This window comes from Syngnathus leptorhynchus, chromosome 16 (genome assembly GCF_054491065.1).
Source record: "Syngnathus leptorhynchus isolate UIUO chromosome 16, UIUO_Slep, whole genome shotgun sequence".
Classification (NCBI taxonomy): Eukaryota; Metazoa; Chordata; class Actinopteri; order Syngnathiformes; family Syngnathidae; genus Syngnathus; species Syngnathus leptorhynchus.
The window spans coordinates 8900971-8913108 of record NC_141210.1 but is presented as its reverse complement, the minus strand read 5'-3'; the positions used below and the strand labels follow the sequence as shown (position 1 = coordinate 8913108).

General features: G+C 45.8%; 1 protein-coding gene across 6 annotated transcripts; it reads left to right on the top strand.

The window, feature by feature from the left end:
- The first annotated feature begins 239 nt into the window (after nucleotides 1–239).
- On the top strand, nucleotides 240–11856 carry LOC147044750 (peripheral myelin protein 22-like). Of its 6 annotated transcripts, none has more exons than XM_085934898.1 (5): nucleotides 240–302; nucleotides 9852–9941; nucleotides 10688–10781; nucleotides 10853–10993; nucleotides 11103–11856. In XM_085934898.1, exons 2-5 carry the CDS (start codon nucleotides 9864–9866, stop codon nucleotides 11258–11260), a joined length of 471 nt encoding a protein of 156 aa, XP_085791024.1. In that variant the 5' UTR covers nucleotides 240–302; nucleotides 9852–9863; the 3' UTR covers nucleotides 11261–11856. The 6 variants fall into 6 exon arrangements, with proteins under 6 accessions (XP_085791024.1, XP_085791025.1, XP_085791020.1 ...); XM_085934899.1 differs by lacking the exon at nucleotides 240–302 and adding an exon at nucleotides 9097–9251; XM_085934894.1 differs by lacking the exon at nucleotides 240–302 and adding an exon at nucleotides 9261–9621.
- Nucleotides 11857–12138: the final 282 nt, after the last annotated feature.

Here is a 12138-nt window from a genome sequence, read left to right as displayed (position 1 = left end):
AATATAATCTGTGAAGCAATGTCGGCTATCTTGAGCAACTCAACACGGGCGGATTTAGATGCAAATGGACAATTTTTGCGTCCGCTCGCCAACCTGTGCTCTTACTTTGGAAAGCCATCGTCAACGTCTTTGCCCCTTTTCCCATGACATTACGGGGCGAACCTGACCAATCACTTAATTTATGCATTTGCACTGTCGATTGTAATTCCCGTGCTACCATACATCAAGAAGGGTGTGGCCGGACTGTGTTTGGACGTTTTGACTGCAGCATATCTGCTTCAAATCATCAGGATCGTTTTCAGGTATTTTCAAATCTTGCTGATAACCTGATCATTTAAATTGAGCTAGCCTTCCGGGTTGCTATTGTTTGGTGGCCGTTTGTCTACCGTCGATCATTGGACACGTAAGTATGGCTGCGGATCAAGAGATCTACTGGCCCTCGCACCTTGGTCATCGGTGACTCCATCACCCGGAATATCACGCTTAAAAATCCAGCCACGGTAATGTGTATTCCTGGGGGCAGAGCACCCGACATAGAAGCTAATCTTAGGGAGCTGACTCGCAATAGGACTAGTCAACAGCGTAGTTCCAACAACACTAGCTACTCGGACATAGTGATACACGTCGGCGCCAATGATGTTAGGATGAGGCAATCTGAGATCACAAACATAGCCAGGACTTGTGATCTCGCCAGAAAGATGAGTCGGCATCGAGTATTTGTCTCTGGCCCCCTGCCTGGGAGAGGCTCTGATGCGAGGTTTAGAAGATTAGTCTCCCTCAATCGATGGATGGCTGGGTTGTGTAAAAAGCAGGGACTGTATTTTATAGATAATTGGTCCTCCTTCTGGGGACGCCCCGACCTGCTGAGGAAGGATGGCCTTCATCCTAACCGTGAAGGCGCTTTTGGAGTCAGTTAAGTTAAAGTTAACTAGCGCTAGGCTAGACTTCCAGCATGCACATAGCTCCTTGTGTAGACTAGAGCGTCACAGTTTGAATAGTGCTACATGTGAACACACTTTCTACTGAGGTAGTAGACAAATCCAATCGCTCCACCCTGACCGGTATAGCTGATGATATGGTGCCTCTTTCAGATAATATTACATGTGTACCAAATATTTACTATCAAGTTCCTACGGTCGTATCATCCCACTGTGCGAATAAACAATTGAGAGGTGATGTCAGGCCTAGAGAACACAATCTTATTTTCATTTTGTTTAAAAACCCTTTGATAGATAGGAACCCTGATCGACCGATTACACTTAAACTCGGTTTTATGAATATTAGATCGCTTCATACGAAACCAGTTCTCGTCAATGACCTCATCACAGAACATAATCTAAATGTATTTGGTCTTTGCGAGACCTGGTTAAAACCTAATGAACTGCTACCGCTTAATGAGGCCTCGCCTCCAAATTTTGTGAGCTCACATGTAGCGCGTCCTCGAAAAAAGGGTGGGGGTGTTGCCCTCATCTCAGATTCCAATCTTAGATTTACGCCTCGTTCGATTAACGTATTTAAAACATTTGAAGTTCTCACTGTCCGATCCACCGCTTTACCATCATTTTATCTTGCTGTTATTTACCGTCCACCCGGGGCTTACTCTGGCTTCCTGGATGAATTTTCAGAATTCATGGCTGATCTAGTGACAAATGCGGATAATATTATCATGTGGATTTTAATATCCACATGAATTTACCGTCAGAGCCACTTACTTCGGCATTTCAGACTCTAACTGATATGTTTGGTTTTACGCAAGCCGTACAGGCAGCAACGCATAAAAATGGAAATACCTTAGATCTGGTATTATCCCGAGGACTGGCAACCTCAAATATAACAGTACTGCCATACACTACTGTTTGTCTGATCATTACTTAATAAAATTTGAAATTTTAGTTCTTAGTCAAAGACAAGAGAGCAATCAGAATTATAGCAGTGGTAATATTAACTCCATGACTACAACTGTGCTATCTGAGCAACTACTACCAGCAACTGCCATATTCCCCCCATATACCGGCTCTATTGATAATCTTACAAATGAATTCAATGCTGCATTGTTAAATGCCATCAACTCTGTGGCGCCGCTACGTCTGAAAACTCGCCGTAGATTGCCTACTCCGTGGTTCACGGATGAAACGCGTACGTTTAAGCAATTATGTAGAAAGCATGAACGCAAATGGCGTTTAACCAAACTTGAGGTTTTCCATCAGGCATGGCGCGACAGCCTCCTGAAATATAAAGATGCGCTTATCTTAGCAAAAACTCGTTATTTTTCGCAAGTCATTAATCTCAATAAAAAAAAAATCCTAAATACCTATTTGATACAGTGACAAAGCTAACACTACGCCAGCCGACCCCCGATAGCTCCTCTCACTCAGCTGACGAGTTCATGAAATTCTTCGCTCAAAAGATTGAATCCATTAGGGATGAGATCAAGATGACCATTCCAATCGCTCAGTCGAGACCGCTGGTGATCATGTTGTGTAATGTGTCTAGTCACCGTGGGACGGTAGGAAACGTAATTTCGATCTCTTTGTGTGTCTTAACATGTGAAGAAATTGACAATAAAGCAGACTTTGACTTTGAATAACCCTTTCAAATTTTAAGTGTGTCCCTCGAAAGGCTTACACAATTAGTTAGTGCGGCTAAACAAACAACATGTTTACTCAACCCGCTTCCAGCCAAACTATTTAAAGAATTATTTCAAATCTTAGGACCGTCCGTCTTAAATATAATTAATCTGTCTGTCTCCTCTGGGATAGTGCCAACAGCCTTTAAAACTGCTATTATTAAACCTCTACTTAAGCAACCAAATCTTGACCCGGACTGTCTCAGTTATTATAGGCCAGTTTCAAATCTCCCATTCATAGCAAAACTTCTTGAAAAAGTAGTAGCGCAGCAGCTTATTGATTACATGGTCCCTAATAATCTATTTGAATCTTTTCAGTCTGGTTTTAGAGCTAATTATTCCACTGAGACAGCACTTGCTGAAGTGACTAATGATCTCCTCATAGCTATGGATTCAAACACTTCATCGGTATTGTTACTACTCGATCTTAGTGCTGCCTTCGACACTGTAGAATTCGATATTTTATTAGAGCGTCTTAAAGGTAGTGTTGGTATTTCAGGGTCAGCACTATGCTGGTTTCACTCATATCTATCAGACAGAACACACCGAGTGTCCTCTGAGCTCTATAAGTTTACGTGTGGTGTCCCACAGGGATCAGTACTAGGACCAATTCTATTTAATATTTATATGATTCCGCATGGGGACATAATACGTAAATATAGTATTAGTTTTCAATGTTATGCGGATGACATCCAATTATATATGCCGTTATCAATGACAGATCCGCGGGACTGTTGTAATCTTGAGGCTTACCTCGCGGAGATCAAGCAATGGATGTCTCTCAACTTCCTTCGTCTTAACCCAGATAAAACTGAGATGTTGATAATTGGTCCAGCTCGTTATCAACATTTATTTAAGGAAACCACTATAACTACAGATAACCGTACTATCACTTGGAGTGATACTGTAACTAATCTCGTGGTAATATTTGACCAAACGCTCTCCTTTCAAAAGCACATTAAGAATATAACCAGAATTGCGTTTTTTCACCTTCGTAATATTGCTAAGATTCGCCCAATCCTCTCGACCAATGATGCAGAAATTATTATGCATGCGTTTATCACGTCGCGGCTGGACTACTGTATTATTCTCTGGTCTTCCGAAGTCCAGCATCAAAAGTCTACAGTTGGTACAAAATGCTGCTGCAAGGCTGCTCTGACGGACAAGAAAATTTGATCACATTACCCCAATATTAGCCAACTTACACTGGCTCCCGGTCCATTTAAGATGTGATTTCAAGGTTCTTCTATTAACCTATAAATCATTGCATGGTTTAGCGCCTTCACATCTCGTCGACCTTGTTGTTCCTTATGTTCCGTCTCGTAACCTTCGTTCGCAAAACACTAGTCTTTTAGTGACACTGAGGGCCAAGAAAATGTCTGCAGGGTCTAGAGCATTTTCTATTCGGGCTCCAGAGCTCTGGAATGCCCTACCCATGGATATTAGAACTGCTACCTCAGTAGAAACATTTAAGACACGTTTAAAGACATATTTCTATGATATGGCCTTTAATTAACCTGTAGAGGCCGATTCGCCTGGAGTTTGTTGTTGCTCCCTCTCCCTGACCCCACTTCCCCCACCCCTCCCCGGCCCGGAGACATAGGTGACATTAGGTGACACCCAAGCTGACAGCTGCTGTCTATATTCTCGTGGACCAAATTCAGGATGAGGGAACTGCAGCGGATTACCCTCTTCGAAGACACTGCCAGTACGATCTAGGGCTCCTCTGACAGCTCTTCGCTTTGGCCTGGACATCCACTTTTTGATTTCCATATTATGTATTTTATGTGCCCTCTTTGCATCCATTGCAGCCTGGTGATCCTGAAAGGAGGATCCTTCCATCTGTGGTCCCTTCTCAAGGTTTCTCATTTTTCCCCTGGTAGGGTTTTTTTGAGTTTTTCCTTGCCCTTTTGGGAGCTCAAGATCAGGGGATACTTTGAGAATAATTGTCAATTGTTTGTCTATGTGAAGCCCTTTGAGACTGCTTGTGATTTAAGGCTATACAAATAAACTCTACTTGACCCTTAATGAAGGGGTGTAAAGGAATTCAGCTTTTTGAATCGACTGGAATAAGCTTTTGTCGCAGCCCCTAAAAAAGGGTGGCTTTTTATTATGGACTATTGATTACCTGAAGAAGTCCAGTTTGGGCAGGCCGATGTGTTTTCCCATCGGTTGTCTCCAACCTGCAAAGCCTCAAACCCCTAACAAGAGCAACACGTGACTAAAGAAGGAGCGGACGACGACAAGCCCAAACACACATGGCAGCCATCAATACTGGGCCTGCTCCGACCGGCTTGCGTCAACTAGAAGGATCTTCCGGAACGGTCACGCCCCCCAGACCCCTTCCCAACCAGTCCAGCTGGGCCCAAAGGGAACCATGACTGATCCGCTTGGAGCCCTTCAAAAGAAAGGGGCGACGCCCGCTCGGCTCCACTCGAGCTGGGCCGTTGTTTTCAAGTCTTGGCGTCTTGGGCCGTCTCCTTGTTTTCTTTCGCCATGCAGCCACAGCCCTCTCATGTATGCACGCTGCATGATTTAGAAGGCAGCATGAGAGTCTCAAGACTGTGCCCAAGTGCATCTTGCTGCATGCGCGTATTCATCCCTCGCCCACGTGGACTGTTTTACAAACGGCAGGGGTGCGGCAGAAGGAGCAAACGCTTAGCCTCAAGTCTGATCGTACGCTTGAAAGGGCTTTCTGAGCGCCCTTTGTACCCTGAAAAAGGTGCTCTCCAGATCTGGGAGCTCATTGCCATGGTAACACTGAATTCTTTGGCGCTGCATGGGCCGTTTTACTGACATTATAGCGCATACGTTACATAGATGCAACTGTTTCCACCAGCGGGTGCGCATCCCGTGTGTCTTATTCGAATGCCGAGAGATGACAAGATCCAAACGGGCCTACGGCAATTTGGATTGTCATTGAAGCGCGCCATTGTGGGAACAGTCGCTCTCTAGAACATCAAGTTGCAATAAAAGCAAAAGAATCTTTGAGTTGCCCAATTCCACAAGTGTGACAGAACAGTGCACGCCTTATATAATTAATAATGCAATCTGGGGACATCGATGGTTGTAGTGTGAGTGTACGGCAATTTGATGGGGTCGACATAAAGTCAGAGAAGGGCCGCATTCCATTCCCATAATTCTCTGCGTTTTTGTAACATGACGCGTAGGAGAGCGCCACACCCTTTTCCTCGGAGGAGCTCAAGCGGGACACATGTTGGGCGGAGGCGGGAATAGGAACGAGGGGAGCAGGGTGGGGGTGGGCGGGCGTGCGTTCAGGTCATCTGGAATGCATCAAGGGTCGCAAAGCACCCCAACGTCATGAATAGGCCGGCTGACCGGCGGGGATGGGCGCGGTGAGCCGTCTCAAAGGCTCCGCGTGCATGCGCGCATCCGGCTGTTGCTTCATCACACGCGCGTTTACATTGGACATGTCATCCCGTGGGCGCTGACACGATTTTCTTTTTTTTCCCGTCAGCATTGGAGGCGATGATATGCGCCATCTGCTCTTTTACGGCCCTTTTGGACACATTTTGAACGATGAACGCCGACAGCTGCTTTGTTTATGCTGAAACCTTGAAAGGCAATCTGCAAGTTTTTTTCCCATGTTTTTTTTTTTTTTTTTTTGTAGGTTTCCCGTTCAAACACAAGAGCAATCGAGTAAAAGGCGTCTTAAAACTTGACTTGACTGAGCAGCTTGTCGGAATGGACAATAGTTGATCTAAACTGTAACATGCAAAGATCAAATAAAGCCTCGGTGACGTGGTCGGGGGAGGGGTGGGGTTAACACATTGCGCACACTTGTCCAGGGGAATTTGCCATCAACACACTGTATTTGACTACAAACTTGCATTTTTGCACATAAAAGTCTTATCACACATGCAGTGCGCCAAACACTTTGTCCAATTTATACGAGAGTTTTCCGACACTTGATGTCCGCCGCAGATCACTTTGGCCTTCTGGCGACTATTAACAAAAACGTGTCGCATGATCGAGGGAGCTTCTTGTTTTCCAGGTTAGGGACTTGCATTTCGGCTAGGACACCGGAATGAGGAGGCGGCATTAGCTCTTTGAAACAGACTCGTCCTCTTGTTGTGCCCCCGCCGCGGAATTCAGCAATGCCGCTGGACACGGACGCACACTGGGCTGCTATTGTGTGCGTGCGCGCGCACGTGGAGGCGGGATGCTGAACTGAATCGTGTGCCGTCTCAGCAACAGGTTGAAGGCTCCATCACTGGCATGCAAAGGAGGACATTTGGTTACAAACACCTTTCAAGGAAATTTTGGATTTCGACCAAAATTGGTGTTCTCGTCTGGAGAAACTTAATTCTTGTTTCTTTCTAACCAGGAATGCTGAGTACATTTGTTGACACCAAGTCCATACTACGTTCTGTACTTTTTTTTACTTTGACTTAATTGTCGGAGGAGGATCAGTTCTGCTTTTAATTGGTTCTGCTTAAGTTTCGAGTGTGTCCAAACCTCTCTGATGAACAATTTCTGTGCAAAAGACATGTAAATGTCAATGATGGGTATACAGCTGTTTGCTGTCAAAGGAAGACAAGCGCATGACTCGGAGAGGCCGCTGGAATGCAAAGAAAGACAAGCTGACAAGAGTTGTTTTTCCTTCCCTGGGAGTTGAAGAGAGCTAGGAGAGGAGAGTGAAGAGAGCTTTGATTCCTTCCTTGGCAGCCACCGCAATGTGAGCTCACGGCCCTGTCGGGATGTCACGGCCTCAAATGGGAAGCTGGCGGCTAACGGCCGGCACATGTCCCGGATCAGCCCAAAGAGGCGGTCGCGGTGTGTCTCATTTATTATGTTGTGCCTTGGCAGGGGCCCGTATTTGCTCAGCTGAGAAAAACTGAAGAAAACTGCTCCTAATCCTCAATTGGACTTGTCTGTCCGATTCAGCACCCGGGCTGCTTGAGAGCTCTCGTTGCCATCGCTCTCATTGTTCGCCATGTGTTTGTGAGCTTCACAATGCCGCAGTCCGACCCCTTAAGCACGAGTTCTACCGCTGCCCCCATGAGAAGTGGTTTGTGGGATGTTATCTGATAGCCGTAAAATGGCAAAACACTCCAAAACTAGTGTGGTGAGACAGCGCGAGCCTCGGTAGTAGATGCAAACCGAAGACAACATTTGCAAATGTCTTCATCAATGAAGGTACACCGGGCAAAGGTCTTGGAAATCTCTCTTCAGATCCTGCAAAATGGCAGTCGCTTGTTGTTTGGTCATGGCATTGTTACCGTGACGCTAGTTGTAGTTTCCAATCCAAACTGAGCTTTTTTTTCCTACTTGTTCTACGATGACTTTTGCCATAACTGCCGGCAGTCACAACACCTGTTGCCTCTCGCATGTCGCTCGTGGTGTGACGGACGTCTGATTATCTGAATCTTGCACCCGGCGATACGATTGACTGAGTTGGTCATGTCGAAGTCCCATCAGATGATGGAAAATTTATTACGTCGTCTGAATGGCGAATGGCTGCAGCATATCAATATGACCCGAGTATAATCGCAGGAGGCTTTGGCAGGGCCCTGGCAGGTGAAGGGAGGCCGCCTCATTCCGTCATTTCCAGCTGTTCTGCTCAGATAATTTCAGCCCAATTCCAAAGTGTCCACTCAATTCCTTTAAGCGACGTCTGACTAATGCAGAGAATAGAGAAGACACACGACGTCTTGCCATTGCCTCTGTGTTCTAAATGTTCTGAAAGCCAAACTCGGCTTAACCCACAACTTGTGTGCCTTCAAGGAAGAGTCCGACACCATTGAGAGTTGCAACGTTTCCCAGTAAGGCCACGGAGCAGCGGTCCGATTTGGACTTTCATGGAGAACGCTTTGGACATGCTTCGTTCAACTGTTTTGGTCGAGGTCATCTTTTCAATGCAAATTTTGTAAAATGAGTGAGCGAGATAAAGAACAACACAATGAGCAGTTTGCCCAAATCCCGCAGGATGTTAAGGCGTGTCCGCTTCAGATTTCTCCATACAATGAGTCCGACTTTGGTTACTTCTAGATGTGTTTTTTGCTTTGGAGCGATTGTGTTGTCAGTCAGTGGGGTTGAGGGGGTGCGCAGAACCATTCACAATAGCTCTCTCTCTCTCTCTCTCTCTCTCTCTCTCTCTCTCTCTCTCTCTCTCTCTCTCTCTCTCTCTCTCTCTCTCTCTCTCTCTCTCTCTCTCTCTCTCTCTCTCTCTCTCTCTCTCTCTCTCTCTCTCTCTCTCTCTCTCTCTCTCTCTCTCTCTCTCTCTCTCTCTCTCTCTCTCTCTCTCTCTCTCTCTCTCTCTCTCTCTCTCTCTCTCTCTCTCTCTCTCTCTCTCTCTCTCTCTCTCTCTCTCTCTCTCTCTCTCTCTCTCTCTCTCTCTCTCTCTCTCTCTCTCTCTCTCTCTCTCTCTCTCTCTCTCTCTCTCTCTCTCTCTGTCTCCTCGCAAAGTCGTGGATTGGAGTGGAGTGCTCATGATGATGACGTGCGGGCCACTTTGGGGCGGTGTTCTCCGGCCCAGAAAAAGTCCGACTGGGGCGTGAGAGCCACATCTGGAATCGCAGCGAGCGAGGAAGACGCTCGAGTTCGTGAGGAGCCGAGACTTCAACTATTTTGGTCTTTTTTCGCGCTTTCAAGGAAACTTTTTGTAAGTTTGGACTTTAGGATCTTTTTTTTCCTGTGTTGTTTTTGTTACTTTTATTGTTGACCCCGAAAGCCCCACCCCCCGCGCGTCGTCTCGGAACCATGCAGAAGTAACTTCGCCTCCTCTCTCCAGACTTCAACTCGAGCGGTTTGGACATGTCCAAACACTAGACGGGTGATTGAAGGGGCTCTTTTTCTGTAGAGTATAAATTTAGTCAAGTTAGTGAAGAGTTTGCATCGTCGGTTTCCAGTTTCCAAGAAGACACTTTGGCGGGCGCCGTCACTTTTTTTCCGCTTCCAAACTTGAACTTTTTCTGGTTTCAATTTCCCTTTTGAGGGAGTAACTACGTCATCTTATGTCCCCCACCTCGGCGGTACGGTTGGAAAGTAACGCTTCAAACATTTCCTCGTAGTTTGCACTTTTTACGTCGGCAATGTAAGAGGATACTTGCAGACGTAAACATTGCGGTTGATGGCCACAAGTCAGGAAATGTTGCCGCCTAACGTCGAAGGCTCGCAGTGCATTGAAAATGTTTTCCCCACCGACAGTACGTATTTGTTACAATGTCTTCCCAAGTTTGCTTTTCTGTTCGTTTCCCGACAGAACCACTTGAAAATGCTGCCCATCCTGCTCGGAGTGCTCATCTTGCACGTTATCATCCTCATCCTTCTCATCGTGTCCACAGCAGCAAGTGTAAGTTTGCAACCGTGTCTTTCGTCGACAATTTTGAATGACTCAGAATCATTTCATTTACTCTCTTCTGTGTATTGTGTTACTTTTATAGTCAAAGTATGATTTTCAATGTTAACTAAATATACGATTCATTCTTAGTAGTAGAACAATTTGATGATATCACGCCGCTGTCCTGTACTTTAGAATTTAAAATCGTTTATTTACATATTTCTCCGTTTTTGAACTGTTATTATTGATGCTCCACTGCATCTTATATTTTCTTATGATGCCGGATTTCCTTCAAAATAATCGTTTGCTTAAAGAGATCCTTTAAATATGTCATTTTAGTTATAATGATGATATCATTTCAGTGTAGTCTATATTATGACACAGCAGTTCCTCCAATTTAAAAAAATCTGTTATTTACACTTATTTTTAATTATTTTATACTTTATTTGAGATTACCATATTGTGTGGATGAAGGATTTTTTTTATTCCTAAAAAATGCAACATTGATACTTTTCTGTTGATTATTTCAAGATATTTGGTATACCATTTATTGTACCAGTATGTCCTATGTATTGCATTATTGGAATTGGATTTGATTAGGCGGCACTACGCTACTCTGTAGCCGAAAGGCTGACGATTGGCCTCCCCGCCGCCACCCTTTGCAAGTGTCAGCTAACACGGCGGCACGATGGGGTTCTCGTTGTGCTACTACCGCCGCTGCTGCGTCCAGAAACCATCTCCCTCCGTGTGTTGAGCAGGCTTGGACCGTAGGTGGCGACGTCAGCCGGGACCTGTGGTACAACTGCCTGAGCAATGATGTCGCCTACCAGTGCACGCCGGCCAGCAACGAAGGTCTGCAAGTGAAAAGGCAAACAAGATTGCGCCCGTGTGGACATGCCATCATGCCATTGTGTGTGTACTAGATTGGATTCAGGCGGTGCAGGCTCTGATGATCCTGGCCGTACTCTTCTGTTCCTTCTCGCTGGCGGCTTTCGTGTTCCAGCTCTTCAAACTTGTGAAGGGCGGCCGCTTCTTCTTCACCGCCATCTTCCAGATCTTAGCCAGTGAGTTGTCGCTTGTCCTATTTGGTCATCTCTGGTTGGCGTAGATGTACCGCGCGGCCTTTGTGACCAAGGCTCGTGTGAATGCAAACGGACTGTCTCCTTGCATCAGGTCTGTTCGTGATGTGCGGGGCCATTATCTACACGGTGATGAGAGCGGACGACTTGCACGAGTCACAGCTGGGCTACGCCTACGTGCTGGCTTGGGTGGCTTTCCCGCTCTGCCTCATCAGTGGCCTCATTTACATCGTGCTGAGGAAGAAGGAATGAGGGAGAGCGTGTGTGGTAAAGGAGGGTGAAAGAAGATGAGGAGGAGGTAGAGGAGGGGGGTTCGCACTGTGCCTACTGCCCGCAGACCAACACCACGCAGATGAGAGCCCAAACGTGTGTCCGAACTGCTCTCGTCATGCCATTGCAAAGCAGCGCCTGTGGCCTTTAGACATATTTATAGCATTTTTCCATGTTCTGTTGTACATAGTGTTGTTCACATTGTCTCACTTGTTGTTAGGAACCATGTGTGTCTCTCGCACATGGCATGCATCTGTGTGTCCGCCAGATATTACGCTTCAGGCTTTCTCGTCTTTGTTTTAGTGTTTGGAATAATGCGTCTATGCCAAAAGGTGCGCTTCCAGAAGGAACTCAGCAATTGTATCATGAAGTGTCTTTTTATGCTGTGTGTGTGTTGATCCTCCAAATAAGTGTTGCATTTTACTTTTGAAAAAATGGTGCTCTTTTGTTTTTGCTGTTCTTGAAGTGTATAGCCTCTTTTGTTTATCTACTTGGCAAGTGTGTTGTGTCCTGTGATTAATTTGCTATTAAGTATCATGTTTCAAGTACTGTCAGTATTCTACCAAATAAACCTTCACTTGAGTAAAACAACATTGTCTTGATACCAGTACTCTTGTCCAATTAATCTGCATTTGGAATGCTTAAAACATCCTCCCATCCATTTTCTATACCGCTTGTCCCCACTGGGGTCGCGGGCGTGCTGCAGCCTATCCCAACAGTCATCGGGCAGTAGGCAGGGGTCCTCCTGTACCGGTTGCCAGCCAATTTACAGGGCATGCAAAGATGAAGAACCATCCGCACTCACACCTAGGGGCAATTCGGAGTGCTCAATCGGCCCACCAAGCATGTTTTTGGGATGT